The 15,940-nt window shown below is 52.3% G+C and overlaps 1 protein-coding gene across 2 annotated transcripts in view; it reads right to left on the bottom strand.

The window, feature by feature from the left end:
* The window catches only part of MAEA (macrophage erythroblast attacher, E3 ubiquitin ligase), a 51,228-nt gene that overhangs the window by 13,154 nt on the left and 22,134 nt on the right, over positions 1-15,940 (bottom strand). The window contains exons 3-5 of one of the 2 annotated variants that reach the window (XM_049886570.1): positions 7,839-8,042; positions 3,678-3,800; positions 2,862-2,975 (exon numbers count right to left, since the gene is read on the bottom strand). In XM_049886570.1, the coding sequence (XP_049742527.1) occupies positions 2,862-2,975; positions 3,678-3,800; positions 7,839-8,042 (441 nt within the window). The remainder of the gene's footprint in view (positions 1-2,861; positions 2,976-3,677; positions 3,801-7,838; positions 8,043-15,940) is intronic. The other variant, XM_049886571.1, reaches the window with a different exon arrangement.

The raw sequence follows: 15,940 nt of genomic DNA, 5'->3' as shown, positions 1-15,940 counted from the left end.
TGGCTGGAGCACAAGGGCAAACATGCAAAATTAACTTTTACAACCTCAGATGAAAAACTTGATTCTTTTACAGAAGTAATAATTGAAACCATAATATCTTCAACATAGTTTCGAAAATTAAAGACTCAGTATTTCCAGCCAGAAACTGGGTATGCAGAGCTAAGAGAACACGAGTCAAATCCTGGTGGTCTTCTCTCATGTGTCGTTTTTAGCTACCTGGTATCCGGGTCCCAAGATGTTGTGAAATGGAAACTCTACACAGCAAATAAGTAACCCATCTAAAACGTAAACTCAAAGTTTACCAATAACTTTGACCATTCCCACCTTGGCCTCCATGATGTGGTCACTGGTCTTCTGAGAAACGCTCCCAGCCCGACCCTCAGCTCACCTCCACAGACTTGGCCCCTCAAGGAACTGCCTTCTGCCCACCCTGCTGGCCACCCGCCGGATCCACAGACCCAGCCTCTTCAGCAGCAGCTCTGAAGGCTGGAAGATGAGCCAGGCTGGGCAGCAGAGACAGAGGTGAGGGCAGAGAGAAGCACCCTCCTGTCAGGGTGGGGCTGCAGAGGGTCACATTTCCAGTGCACCCTGCCAAGCAGCAGGGCTCCGACCAGAGTGGCCTCACTGTCCTCTCCCTTCCACCACCCAGAGGGCACCTCACAGAGCGGAGGCAGTGAGTGCTCCCGGTCCAAGCCCTGGGGCAAGGCTGTGGCATGGGCAGCAGACACTGAGTGGCAGGGCTGGTGTGAACCCTGGGGTGAGACTGTGGCGTGGGCAGCAGACACTGAGTGGCAGGGCTGGTGTGAACCCTGGGGCGAGACTGTGGCGTGGGCAGCAGACACTGGGTGGCAGGGCTGGTGTGAACCCTGGGGCAAGGCTGTGGTGTGGGGAGCAGATACTAAATGGCAGGGCTGGTGTGAACCAGTAAGGTGAGACAGGTCCTGCAGGCACGCTCCCTGGGAGGGGTTCGGACAGGCAGAGAGGCCTCTGCCATCCGCTGCCTTCAGTGCCAGACCAGCAGGGGCTGAGAAGGCAGACCAACAGCTCAGTGTGGGTGTGCTGCTGAGGGCCAAGGGACCCGGGCTCCCTAGTAGAAGGAGGCCATGCCCCCAAGGTCGGGGCCCCCCAGAAGCCTGCTCTTCCTCCATCCCCAAAGCGCCAGCCCCAGCCCTGTCTGCCTTGCCCAGAGGCCAAGAGAGAGCCACAGCTGGCCCCAGTCAATGGCCACGGCTTCCCGTTCAAGGGGCACCGAGGGGATGCCGTCTCAAAGCAGAAAGGAGCTGCCACGTGGATGTCCCGAAGGCTCATTATCTGGGGGAGATGCTCGGTGATGGCTCTAGCAAGCTAACTTTCAGTACTTTCAAACAGTCCACAGAAATGTGTGCTGAAACCTGGGGACACACAGTCCGATGGTAAGTGCTGTGATTCCGAAGGCTCCCATGGAGCCATGAGGCTGACAAGTCCTGCACAGCAGTCAGAGTCTACATGTCCACAAGGATGGCTCCATCTGACCTTCCTGGACACGCAGCACGGATGTCCTGACGTGTCCAGAGAGGAACTCAGCAGGCACCTGCCCCAGTATTTTAAAGCATTCTCCGCCATGGGAATCTGGGGCTTAGGAGCTTCTTCCACACCTACACTCTCCTCTTGCTTTGTGTGACTTCACAGAAGAGCATCACGCGGACCCTCAGCCCCCATGGCTCTGACCTGGGGGTCCCTGTGAGTATCCAGTGTGGTCCCGCCCAGATCACATCCCCTCCCTGGTATGTGAATGGGTGTCTATGTGAGTGTGATAGTGCCTGAGTGTACATGTTTATGTGGCACGTGAGTGTGTATAAATGTGAGTGTACACGTGGCATATGAATACATCAGTGTGCGTGTGAGTGTGAATATGTGCATGGGTGTGCTTTAAGTGTGATTGTACATGTGGCGTGTGAGCTAGTGCATAGGTGCACACAAGCACACGTGCACAAACACATACAAGACGTGCAGACACTTCTGTGCCCTGTGCTGTGCCCGTGATGTTTTGTAAGGGGCAGATTCTCATATCACTAAGTGGTCCTCACAAATCACTCCTGGGTGGCTCTTTGTGCTCCTTATGAGCCAAATGTCAGACGCAACACTCATCTGCAAACCACAAATGCCACCATCGATCATCCCCACACCTGTGGAAGGTGCAAGCTGCACCTGAGCCACTGGCCAGCTGGGAGGGCCCTGGCCAAGGGGCACAGTGGGACCACCCAGCAGTCCTGAGATGCCAGAGCCTCGTCTGGGAAACGGTTAGGGCTTGCAGAAATGGGAAGTCTATCTTCCTTCTAACGTCCCACTTTCTCAGGTGAGTTAGCTTACAGGGGTGGAATGGAGGAGGTGGCAGATACCAAGAGTTATATACCAGTTCTGTTCTAACGTCCTGTCTTCCCGGGTGTGGTGAGTGGGGTGGGCGGGGAGGGTGGATACCAAGGGTTATATACCAATTCCATTCTAACGTCCAGCTTTCTCAGGTGTGGGGGCAGGGGGTGGATGCTGAGGGTTATGTATCAATTTCATTCTAACATCCCACCTTCTTGGTAAGTAGGAGCAGAGGGTGGATGTCCAGGGTAACATTCCAGCTCGGTTTTAATGCCCTGCCTTCTCGGGTGAGTGGCGGGTGGATGCCAAGGGTTATATACCAACTCTGTTCTAACATCCAGCTTTCTCAGGTAAGTGGAGGTGGGGGTGGATGCTGAGGGTTATATACCAATTCTGTTCTAACACTCTGCCTTCTTGGGTGAGTGGGGGGTAGCTGCCAAGGGTTATATACCAACTCCGTTCTAACACACCACCTTCTCGGGTGCGTGGGGTGGCTGTCGAGGGTTACATACCAACTCCGGCCTTGCTCTCACGGCCTCCACACCCAGGTCCTCACTCTCTCTGGGGGAGCCACTGGCCGCTCTACTTTTCCGTGCCGTCTTCGCTTCGTGCTCGCTTTGGCGGCCCTGAGTGGCAGAGATTGCAGCCGGGGCCAGGCGGGCCGGGGCCGGGGGAGAGGGTCCAGTTGGCAGGGGACTACGTGCACCCCAACAAGCTCAAATGGGGTGGGGGTTAAAGAAGCACTCGGTTTAGAAAACAGAAAACAAACAGTTTTTCTAACAGAGGCAGAGGGTTGGTTAATGTAAGTTAAAACATTTCTGCAAGCCCTATAGTGACAGTCTTTTAGTAAGCAAGTGTAAATTCTAGAATTTACGCTAAAATGCCTATGCTTCAGGCTGCTGCAGACCTCGGGAAGAGTGTGTGTTTGGTGATAATAGCATAGTCCAGGGCTCTGCGCCTTAGCTCGACGGGCGATTTATGACTCAACTGCAGCCAGACCACAGGCGCCTGCAGCACACAGGCAGGGCCCAGTGACCCTCCACGTGCGGTGTGCCCACATGCTGCGTGCCCCCGCCGGCTTCACACTTGCTCCCTCAGAACGCTGTGCTCGGCACAGTCACCCACACCCAAGTGCAGAACACGGTGCACTGTTCATGGTTTTCACCCAAATGCCAAGCACCACCACCACAAAACCCAAAAGCCACACCAAGCCAAACAACCCCTACCCTACAAAATGAAACCAAATAGCCCCGTGCCCCAAGATGGAGGCCGGGTGTGCCGTGTGGTGGCAGCCATCTCTACCCACCCTCCCCCGGAGCCCCATGCACCTTCATTTTCCGCAGTCGGGACTTGTTGTCATGGCACCAGGCCAGGCAGGTGGCTGTCTCCCGCCTCTCCAAGGACTCCTCCACTTCTTTGGCCGTCAAGAACATCTCGATATTCACTAAGTCCTTCAAGACAGGAAGTGGTTCCTGGTTAGAACACGTCCCAGCTCAGTGACCTACCTTCCCCCAAATGCCTCCCACTGAAGTGGTGGGGAGCCCCAGTCCAACGGTTCCCTGGCCTCCCTGCCTGCCAACTGGACCCTCTTCCCCGGCCCCAGCCCCACCAGGCCCCGGCTGTGATCTCAGGTGCCCAGTCCCTGCTCTCCCCAGCAGCCTCCACACGGCTCTGCTCCTGCTCGCAGGACAGGACGGCCTTGTGGAGGGCCCCCCCGCTTTGCCGGCACTGTTGCACTGCAGGGCTTGGTGACATGGTAGCACCATTGCAACCCCATGGGGACCTCTCACTTCCTGTCCCCATGGAGCGGGGAGGGCGGCCCTGCACACACAGGTACACGCTGGATCAGGAGAGACATTTAAACCACACACCGAGAATGCTCAGCTCAGGTCAGAGACTAGCAGACCTCTCACTCCCTGTCCCCGTGGAGTGGGGAGGGTAGCCCTGCACACACAGGTACACTCTGGATCAGGAGTGACATTTAAACCACACACCGAGAGTGTTCAGCTCAGGTCAGAGACTAGCAAGGCAGCCCCGCCCATTTCCCGGTTTGCTGGCTCTCAATAACAGGAATAAACCGAAGAGCCCAGAGCACAACTGCGGCCAAGCCAGGAGCAGAGGGGGTCCTTGGTGAACAGCACATAGAGGGTGGCACAGCCATTGACGCCAGGACACAGGGGACAGAGGCCGGGTGGGGGACACAGCCCAGTCAGCGAGCTGGGGCAGGGCAGGATACAGATCATGATGCAAGGTGGAGAAGACGGACACCTGGCCGCGGGGAAAGACAAAGGGGAGAGGAAACGTTTGAAGAGCTAGTAAGGACAAGCATCCCGGAACTGAAGGGTGATGACGAGCCTGGTGCTGAAAGGGCTACCAGGGCGCAGAGGGAGGCAAGGAGGCCCGGACAGATGGGCCAGGGCAACGTTCCGAGCATCCAGGGCCTGGAAAGCCCCCAGCAGGCCAGGGCGGCTGCATCAGAGCTGAGCAGGGCCCAGCACTGCCGGTGACGACAGGAGCGTAGGGTCTCGATGAGGACACCCAGCTCAGGTCCCTGGTGGGCGCACGTACACAGTGAGGACGTTCCAGACATCGAGACAACTGAGGGTCGACAACACGGCCCACGGCGGGTGGCGTGAACAGTTAACACACTCGGCTGCTAACAAAAAGTTGGGGGTTCCAGTCTACTCAAAGGTGCCTTAGAACAAAGCCCTGGTGACCTACTTCCCGAGAACCAGCCTCTGAAAAGGCCCCGCGGACACAGCTTGACTCGGACACCAGGGCTGCTGGCGGCGGAGACGCGCCGGCCAGCGACGGCCTGAACGGAAAGGCAACCACGCGCCTAACGACTTAGACCCAGAGCTCTGGACGAGGTCACCAGGTGGAGGGCCGGGAGGAAATCGGAGGCTCCCGACACTCGTCTGAGGTGGGCAGTCATGGCTCTCCTTCCCTCCCTTCCGACCCCAGGGAACCCAGGGGCTCAGGGCTGTCAGCGTCTGACCGCTGTCACCACGCCCACGGCCGTCGCTCTGCACCAAGACTGAGACAGCTCGGGCCTGGGTCACAGGAGTGATCCCTGCGGATGCCCAGCGGCCCCCTTTGCCCCTCCGTGTGAGTTTTCAGAGCAGCAGGGTGAGCCTTTTAAAGCAAGCCCTCTGCTCCAAGCTCTCCCTGGCACACCTTGGCAAGTGAAATCCCCGGTCCTCATGATGTCCTCCAAGCTCTGCGTCTGCTCTTCCTAGCCCACGACAGCTCCCTGGTTCTGTCCTGGGACAGACGAGCTCCACGTGGTTCTGGCTCGGCCCAGACCCTCCCCCCCAGGGAGAAACACAGCCCACTCTGTCCCCTCCTCAAGCCATGTCATATGGTCTGTGACCGAGGGCTGAGGGGAAGCCTGTGGGAAAAGCCTGGAATCTCGTGATTCTGGGGAAGGACCAGGTCAGAAGAAACATACATGGGGCCTGAGGGTGGACACGCGGAGAGGAGGCCAGAAGCAGACTGTGAGGCCGCATAGTGTCCGGGAGCACCCGGCCCCAGACCTGCCTCTCACTGGCTGAGGAGCTTCCCCCTCTGAGCACGTCGACTCACTTATAAAACAGGGTCCCATGCCTGGCTGGGTGGTCCTGAGGAAGAGAGCCGACGTTTGCACAGGTCTGGGCAAGCAGGGGGCTCTCAAAAACATGAGCTTGTTCACACATTTAACCAGCCAACCCACATGGACTTAGCATCAACCAAAAAGAACAGCCTGCACCGTTCTGCCCTCCCGGAACGTTCCTTCCAGCAGGACTGATAACGCAGGAACACAGGTATGAACAAGTGAGTCAGGCAGACCCAGGCGGGGAGGGTGTTGTGTCCTGAACGGTGAGGAAAGGCTTCTCCAAGGACACGGCACTGGAGACTGTGTGGGGCGAGAACAGCGGCACACAAAGTGCTGGGGCAGCCGTGTGTGGCCAGAGTGCATGTCGCACGCGGGGGAGAGCAGGCAGCTGGCAGCTGGTGAGGCCCCAGGAGGGCTCTGGTTTGGGTGAGGGAACAAAGGGCCCAGGCGTCCATTGCGCAAAGGCACTGTGACTGTATGTCTGACTATGTGTTGGAGGGGTGAGGGCCAGAGGGGCAGCAGGGAGCCCGCCAGAAGGACCCTACGTGCCCTGGTGGCTGTGACTCAGATGGTGACACCAAGATGGCAGGACGCGGAGGGACCCTATGCAGAGACAGGGCACTGAGGATGACCAGGCCTTTGGGCCTGAGGGGCACTGAGGCTGCTTCCTGGGGCGGGGAGGGTGGGGCAGGCAGGCACCTGCATTGGGGTTTGGACTTGCAGGGCTGAGGCTCCATGAGACCCCAGGTGAAGAGGTCGCGTGGAGAGCAATATCCAACCTGGGGCTCGGGGGAGGTACAGTGCTAGGAGCCACACACGTGGGCAGGGGTTCCAGCCAGGTAAAGGGGTTAGGATCACTCTGGGGGCAAGTTAGACAAGAAGGGGGAGAAGGCCAAGATGGGTCCAAGAAGGCCACCGATGTTTAGAGGCCAGCTAAGGAGACGGAGGAGGGACATGAGGGAGGGGGAGGGGCACAGAAGGAAGAGGGAAGGGGACCAGGAGGAGCACCAGGAGGGAGGACGACAGGTAGATGGGAGACACGGTAGTCAGAAGCCCAGGAGAAGTGGCCGAGAAGGGGAGGCCAGTCAGGGGCTGCAGAGAGCAGAGGTGGCAGTGACTGATCAAGGGGTGGGTTGAGAAGAGGTCGTGATGAGGACATACAGACGAGGAAACCAGCCTCTGCAGACACTTTGCCACGAGGACAGCTGGTGAGGACAAGGAGGTTTAGTGACTACGGGGCCCGTACACTGTCCTAAGAGGAGGTGGGCCACACAGTGCGTGGCTGGAGGTGACCCAGGATAGGGATAAAACAGAAAGACCAACATGCTGGTCAGCGAGCAATAGGGGAGAGGACCCTGGCCATCCCCAGCTGTAATGCTTGAAGGTGGAGGAAGCACAGTGACCCTTAAGACCTGCTAGGGGGCTGAGGTGACCCCCACCGATGCAGGGATGCCTTCCACACCATGGGCATCCTCACTGTGTCAGTGCTGCAGACACGAATGCCTCGGCTGGAGATACAGAAAGCAAGGGCCTCACATACTTCTGCACCTTGAACGTTGGTGGCGCTCAAAGCGCACCAGCGGGAATTATGGCAGGCTTGGAAAAATCCGAGGAGCCCACAATAGCAGGAATAACGACACAAACACACCTATGTGGGTAACAATGGGAAATGCGTGTGTCAGGGTCAGGAGAGGTCCCTTTCCATGTTTCTCCAAATCAGAACACGTTTCAGCTGGTGGAGACAAACCATTAGCCCTATGGTGCCATCATGCACAGACACTGACATCCTGGGTGCAGAAACACTGAAGGTGAAGACACGTTCACACCAGGCCTCCCGGAGCAGTGCCACCGTGAGTGCTTCAGGCACCCGCGACAGACAGAGGCCAGGGCCCACCTCGATGCCGCTCTGCCGCGCCAGCTTCACGGCCGTGTTGTAGTAGCCGCAGCGCAGCAGGTGCTCCACCATCATGCGGTCCATGCGTTTCTTCTTCCACACGCTGGCCGCCGCCGGCTGGTCGCTGCTGTGCTCCTTCAGGTGCTCGATCCGGCGCTTGCACAGCTTGGCGCTCTCGTCCTCAGCCTGGATGGACTCCACCGCCTGGGACGTGCAGAAGAGAGAAGACATGAGGATGGGGGCCCACTGCCACCTCAATGAAAACCCTGTGCAACCTGCAGGTCACCATCCTCATGGCTCGTGAACGTGACAGCCGCCATCACTGGGCTGTGCCACAGAAATAAAGACCCAGCTACGAGGACCACTATCGCTTTACACATACTATTAAAGACCTGCACTAACAAGACAGATTTAAAAGAAAATACAGAGAAACCACATTAGAGAAGGCGGCCAGTGACCAAGAGGAGGGGCAGGCAGAGGACAGTTACAGAGAGCGCTCTGACATCTTGAGAGGACTCGCTCCTGAGGAACCATGGTGACTGTGGCCTTCGGTCCACTCAGCAGCAGGTGTCCGTCTGGACGGCGAAAGCCCATCAGGGGTCACACGGGGTCAGACAACACGTCCCTGGAAGACGGCACTAGAGGTCTGAGTGCTGACCACTTCCACGTCTTACTCTCTCCCATCCTGACAACCTGGGAAAACCACGTGTGCCCCCGTCCCTTATGCTGGCAGAAAGCCTGGCCCACGTACAGGCACCACCCCAGTAAAGACCCTGCAGAAGGAGCCTGGGCCCTTGTGCCATTCCCTGTGCTGACATAACGCTTACTCCACCGCCACCTGGGCGCGTGTGTTCTTCCTTGTCCTGACGGCACACACCCCTGGGTGTGGCCACCTTGCATCCATCAGGGGATACTAAGCGCCCTGTAAACTAAGACCAGTGGCAAATGAGTGAGAGGCATCTTCCCAGCTGTGAGAGGAATCAACTCGTGGATCTCCACCCACGTGACACTAAAAAAGTGTGGATTCTTTCAAGTCTGAACATTCTGCTGCCTCTAGCAAACACCCCTGCAGGGACAGGGTGTCCTGTCTGTTCCTTTCCACCAAACAGTATAAACTGGGAATGGCTAAGGATGGAAAGCAGGACCAGGTTTCCTCACAGGTAACTAATTAGCAAACCAATACTTCTATTTATGCTATTAGGGTAAAGTAAACCTTCTACCTCGGCTGCGGGTTTTGTGAATCTTGTTTGTAAGTTGCTTTTATAAACCGTACCCAGGAAGTCAGCCCCCGAGAGCTTCAGATACTAGGCGACCCGCCGAAGTCAGGGAGTCAGGGTGCGTAGGGCGTGTGTCTGTGTGGGAAAGCAGGAGGAGCCCTGTAGAAGGCCTGGGGCACTGTGGCCTGCAGGGCTCAGTGTGCACGGCATGTGTCTTTGTGGGAGGCCAGGAGGAGCCCTGCAGAAGGCCCTGAGACACCATGGCCTGCAGGGCTGGCCCCAGGGCTCAGCACCCTGTCCACAGCACCCTGGGCTCCGGCAGAGGCTGTCTCTGCCTTCCAAAAATGGGATGAGAGCCCCATCTTCTTCCAGGGTTGTCTAATAAAAACGGTACCTATGACACCACTCTGTAAACACAGACCTTAGGGGCGCTGCTCTATGGGTACTTGCTAATATCTAACACCTGTGCCATGAAAGCTGGTCCCCAATCCTCCACCTGGAGCTCCCAGGCACTCGAGGGCGGCTCTTGAGAACAGCAGGGGCAGTGCACTTTCCTCTTTTTTCTGAATGTCATTAAATGCGATTGTGAAATGCGGCCTTCCTGATGTACCAGGGGGCTCTCAAAGGACCCTGACATCGGGGCGCAGCTTGCGGCGCAGCACTCTTCTGGGTCCAGAACAGCCACGAGGGTGGAAGTGCTGGTGCGGGGGCAGGGCCTCTGCAATGCCAGAAGTCACCCCTGTGCCCTGCGCCGTGAGGCGGGACTCTGAATCCTCACTGTCCAAACCTGACGCTGAATGCAGGCTGCACGCGGTTTTCTGAGCAAACCATCTAAGGAAGGTTGAGGAACTAGGACAGGCGGCGCTATCGTGGAAACGGAGAGTAACAACTTTGTAAGATGGAACAGCTGCTTTATCTGGCCCATCAACCACACTATAAATTCAACTACTCCTATTTAATCGGTCATGACAACCGAATTCCAAGCAATCTACAAAAGACCGTCACTGATAGGACCCAGCTCCACGGGGGCTCAACAGATGGGGGTGAGGAGGGACACAGTGACCAGGAAGGCCTGCACATCTGATGTGTGCAGGCTCTGGAGGAGAGGAGCTCCTGGCTCCTGCCCCATGAGCTCAGCCACGGGGGAAGGAGGCCAGGCATCGCAGGAGGTACTGCAGAGGGTGGAGGAGCACAGAGCCCGGAGCCCTGGAGAACAGCAGTCCCCAGGAGTGTCCTTGCTCAAGGGGCCCCTGTCTGTTCATTCTCTCTGTCCTCCCCTTCCGTGGAAGGCACTGCTGCAAAAATCCCCCACAATGCTCCCTTGTCAGGAGGCCAAATCAGAGGACTGGGGCCTCACAGCACTCCTTTGCCGCCCGGTGCCCACCCAGGGAGTGACAGAGATGTGGCGATGCTCTCTGTCTGCCTGGGCATTTGCACGCACCAGCCTGCACGCACCAGAGCACACTTCTGTGTCACATGGGGCACGTCACTGCAGGACTCTGCGCCCAGGTCCTGCTCCCAGCAGGGGTGGTTCTGAGTGGGAGGAAGAGGTGAGAGCAGGGGAAAGGTCCTCTAACCTGTAAAGAAAGCCCTAGGACGGTTCTTCCTCTGGGGCAGGAGAGAGCTGCAGTTAGCTTAGCTGACCAAAGGATGAAGCAGCAGTTGGCCTGAGTTTAGGGGTCACTTTATTCATATTCCTGAATCCAGGGTGAGTGAGCAGCGAAGGTCATGTCATTTACACGGTGTCTCTGGAAAGAGGCTGAATGCCCTTGAGGCAGCCCTGCTTGCATACTCTAGATCTAAGCCGTGTGGCTGAGGGCTCCAAGCTGCTCAGCTGGGCGAGGAAGCACGGAGTTCCCTCTCCCCAAGGCCACATGATGCAGGGTGCGGTCCACAGCTGACTGGCTGGTCTTGTAAGAACTTTGAAACGCTACGCTCCTGAGGGTTAGACCTGGGAGAATAGAATGACCCCATGCAACTGGCTGGAAAGGCTGACTGATTAGAAGGCATGGATACCGCTTCACGTCTGGTCTCTCTTATACAAGGTGAAGGGGGCAAGTCACTGGTTGAGGCCGGTTTCCTCCTCCAGCTGGAATGGAAATGGAAACAGTCTCTACCTCTCAGGGAACGGTCAGGTATTCTGGTATTCTGCAGTCCTGAGAGTAACATCAATCTGCTTCTGTGTTCCCAATAACTAATAAGCACCTTCTAAGTGCCCTGCCTTGAGCCAGGACCTGCGTTTCTTGAGTGAAGTGCGTGTTCATATCCTTTGCCCGCTTCTTGATTGGGTTGTTTGTCTTTTTGTGGTTGAGTTTTGACAGAATCATACAGATTTTAGAGATCAGGCATTGGTCGGAGATGTCATAGCTGAAAATTCTTTCCCAGTCTGTAGGTGGTCTTTTTACTCTTTTGGTGAAGTCTTTAGATGAGCACAGGTGTTTGATTTTTAGGAGCTCCCAGTTATCTGGTTTCTCTTCGTCATTTTTGGTAATGTTTTGTATTCTGTTTATGCCTTGTATTAGGGCTCCTAAGGTTGTCCCTATTTTTTCTTCCATGATCTTTATCGTTTTAGTCTTTATGCTTAGGTCTTTGATCCACTTGGAGTTAGTTTTTGTGCATGGTGTGAGGTATGGGTCCTGTTTCATTTTTTTGCAAATGGATATCCAGTTATGCCAGCACCATTTGTTAAAAAGACTATCTTTTCCCCAATTAACTGACACTGGCCCTTTGTCAAATATCAGCTGCTCATACGTGGATGGATTGATATCTGGGTTCTCAATTCTGTTCCATTGGTCTATGTGTCTGTTGTTGTACCAGTACCAAGCTATTTTGACTACTGTGGCTGTATAATATGTTCTGAAATCAGATAGAGCGAGGCCTCCCACTTTCTTCTTCTTTTTCAGTAATGCTTTATTATCCGAGGCTTCTTTCCCTTCCATATGAAGTTGGTGATTTGTTTCTCTATCACATTAAAAAATGACATTGGAATTTGGATTGGAAGTGCATTGTATGTATAGATGGCTTTTGGTAGAATAGACATTTTTACTATGTTAAGTCTTCCTATCCATGAGCAAGGTATGTTTTTCCACTTAAGTATGTCCTTTTGAATTTCTTGTAGTAGTGCTTTGTAGTTTTCTTTGTATAGGTCTTTTACATCTTTGGTAAGATTTATTCGTAAGTATTTTATCTTCTTGGGGGCTACTGTGAATGGTATTGATTTGGTGATTTCCTCTTTGAAGGACCTGCGTTTCTAACCAAGTTAGGCTTGCTGGCATTTATCATTCTAAAACTTCTGGAATCTTCTGGGACCTTTGCTGTCAAAGGTGGAGCAAGCTCCTCCTCATGACTAGGGAGCAATACTGTGGAGCCACCAGTAGGCTCATCCTGTACCCGGCCAAACAGGAATGACCTGACCTCACACAGAACGGAGGGCAAGACCACTTCACTGCTGAGCGGAGGCCTTTTCAAAAGCCTAAGATTCCATAAAGGCTCCACAAAGATGGAACCAGGTGCATGGGGCCTGGTGGGAGCTGGTAGCATGAAGGGATGGGGGGCCCACTATGAGCCGGGCTGAGAAGATCAGACTTCATGGACTAGGCAATGAAGACAAAGCAAGAAGTGAAGAAAAAACAAAGGGATAGAGTCATTTATATGCTCGTAGAATCTGAAAACTTAAAAACTTAAAGGGACCACAGAAATCATCTGGCAAGCCCCTCCTTCTTCTATAATTATTTTCATTACTGTTGTTGTTAGGCGCCACCAAGTTTGCTGTGACTCACAGCGACCTTATACACAACAGAACGAAACACTGCCCAGTCCTGTGCCATCCTCACAATTGTTGCTATGCTTGAGTCCACTGTTGCAGCCACTGTGTCAATCCACCTGGTTGAGGGTCTTCCTCTCTTTCGCTGACCCTCTACTTTACTAAGCACGATGTCCTTCTCCAGGGACTGGTTCCTCCTGATAACATATCCAAAGTATGTAAGACACAGTCTCACCATCCTTGCTTCTAAGGAGCATTCTGGTTGTACTTCTTCCAAGACAGATTTGTTCTTTCTTCTGACAGTCCATGGTATATTCAATATTCTTCACCAACACCACAATTCAAAGGTGTCAATTCTTCGGTCTTCCTTATGCATTGTCCAGCTTTCACACACGTATGAGGCGATTAAAAACACCATGGCTTGGAGTTGGCCCACCTTAGTCCTCAAAGTGACATCTTTGCTCTTCAACACTTTAAAGAGATCTCTCGCAGCTGATTTGCCCAATGCAACGCGTCTTTTGATTTCTTGACTGCTGCTTCCATGGCTGTTGACTGTGGATCCAAGTAAAATGAAATCCTTGACAGCTTCAACCTCTTCTCCGTTTATCATGATGTTGCTTATTGGTCCAGTTGTGAGGATTTTTGTTTTAGGGTGAGGTGTAAGCCATACTGAAGGCTGTGGTCTTTGATGTTCATCAGTAAGTGCTTCAAGTCCTTTTCACTTTCAGCAAGGAAGGCTGTGTCATCTGCCTAACGCAAGTTGTTAATGAGTCTCCCTCTAATTCTGGTGGCGCGTTCTCCTCCATATAGTCCAGCTTCTCAGATTATTTGCTCAGCATACAGATTGAATAGGTATGGTGAAAGGATACAACCCTGACGCACACCTTTCCTGACTTTAAACTACGCAGTATCCTCTTGTTCTGTTTGAACGACTGCCTCTTGATCCCCATGAACACGGTTAAGTATTCAGCAATTCCCATTCTCCACACGGTTATCCGTAATTTGTTATGATCCACACAGTCCAACGCCTCACCATAGGCAATAAAACACAGGTAAACATCTTTCTGGTATTCTCTGCTTTCAGCCAGGATCCATCTGACATCAGCAATGATACCCCTGGTTCCATGTCGTCTTCTAAATCTGGCTTGAATTTCTGGCAGTTCCCTGTTGATACGCTGCTGCAGCCACTTTTGAATGATCTTCAGCAAAATTTCGCTTAAATGTGATACTGATATTTTATCTTTGATTACAGATTTAATTTATGTAATGGTCCACAATAAATCAAGTTTTCCATTTCTTCTGGAATCAGTTTTGGAAGTGGTATTTTCTTAGACGTTTGGTAATTTTATTTCAATTTTCAAAAATACTCATATAATATTTGTAAGACCCTCTTAACTTCTTTTGGTATCTGCAGGGTCTGTGGTAATGTCCCTTTCTCACTCCTAATACAGCTCAGTGTGCCTCTTCTCACCTTCTAGATTAGTCTTGCCAGAATCATGTCAATTTTCTAAGAACCAAATTGGGCACTGTAGACCCTCTTTATGTTTGTTTCCTAGCTCATAAATTTCTGCCTTTTTTTTTTTTTTTTTTTTCCCATGTCCTTCCCTTCTACTTTCTTTGGGTTTAATTTACAGTCTTTTAAAATATATAACATTTCAATCATTCAGTTACAGGTACTGGATTTATGTTGAAGTACAGTTCAAAATTAGGTAATCCCCGTATGTTTGAGAGTTTTTTTGTTGTCTTTATTGATTTCTAGCTTAAGTGCATTACATGCAATTTCAATCCTTTGAAATGTTTTGAAATTTGCCTTATAGTCCAGCACATAGCCTACTCCTATTAATATTCCCTGTGTTTGAAGTTCTGCAGTTATTGAGGATGGTGTTCTATATACACCCACTAGACAAGTGTGTATTTGTTACATATTCTGTCAAGGACTGAATTATGTCCCCCCAAAAACGTGTGTGTATCCACTTGGTTAGGCCGTGATTCCCAGTAATGTGTGGCTGCCCTCCATTCCATGATTTTAACTTTATGTTGAGAGAATTAGGATGGGATTGTCATGCCACCCTTACTCAGGTCACCTCACTGATCCAATCTTAAGAGAGCTTCCCTGGGGTGTGGCCTGCACCACCTTTTATCACTTAAAGGAAAGGGAGGCAAGCACAGAGTTGGGGACCTCATACCACCAAGAAGACAGGGCTGGGAGTAGAGCACGTCCTTTGGACCCGGGGTCCCTGCACCTGAGAAGCTCCCCGCCCATGGGAAGATTAAGGACAAGGGCCTTCCTCCAGGGCCTTCCCCTGGAGCTGATGCCCTGAATTTGGACATTTGGCCTACTTTACTGTGAGAGAATAAATTTTTCTTTGTTAAAGCCATCCACTTATGGTATTCTGTTATGGCAGCACTAGATGACTAAAACATATTTGGTCTTTATTGACTTGTCTGCTTGTTCTATCGACTACTCAGAGACAAATTATAATTTACTACTTTACCAGTTCGTATCTTCTTTTCAGTTTTGTTATTTTTTGCTTTACATGTTCTGAGGCTATGTTACCAGATGCATATAATTTTGAATTTATTATTGCTTCCTGGTTAAACTGTTTATTATCATAAAATGACCTTCTTAATTGCTTCCACCGCTTTTTGCCTTAAAGTCAATTCTGTTCAAAATTAACAAAGCTAGATGGAAAAAGTTCTATATCTGGCTGTCCAAATACAGTAGCCGCTGGCCACATATGTGGCTCCTGAGCACTTGGAGCATGGCTAGTGCAACTGAGGAATGGAATTTTTAATTTTATTTAAATTTTAATAGCCACACCTCATTAGTGGCCACATACTGGATAGCACAGGTCTAGAATTCTGGTTGGCCTTATTTTCTTCAGCACATTCTACTGGGTTTTGGCTTTCAATGGTTAACAAGAAGTTGGCTATCAGGCTATTTGTTGTTCCTTTGGAAGTAGTCTTTTTCCTCTAGCTGTTTTTAAGATTTTTCTCTTTGTTTTCTTTAGTTTTACTATGTAAAAATCCTGCGTGTGTTTATTTTTATTACTGGGGATTCTTGAATCTCTGAGTTGGTAATCTTCACTGGTTCTGGAAATTTCTGTCTTTATTCCTTTATA

Source organism: Elephas maximus, chromosome 5 (genome assembly GCF_024166365.1).
Source record: "Elephas maximus indicus isolate mEleMax1 chromosome 5, mEleMax1 primary haplotype, whole genome shotgun sequence".
Classification (NCBI taxonomy): domain Eukaryota; kingdom Metazoa; phylum Chordata; class Mammalia; order Proboscidea; family Elephantidae; genus Elephas; species Elephas maximus.
This window is presented reverse-complemented; position numbering and strand designations above follow the sequence as displayed.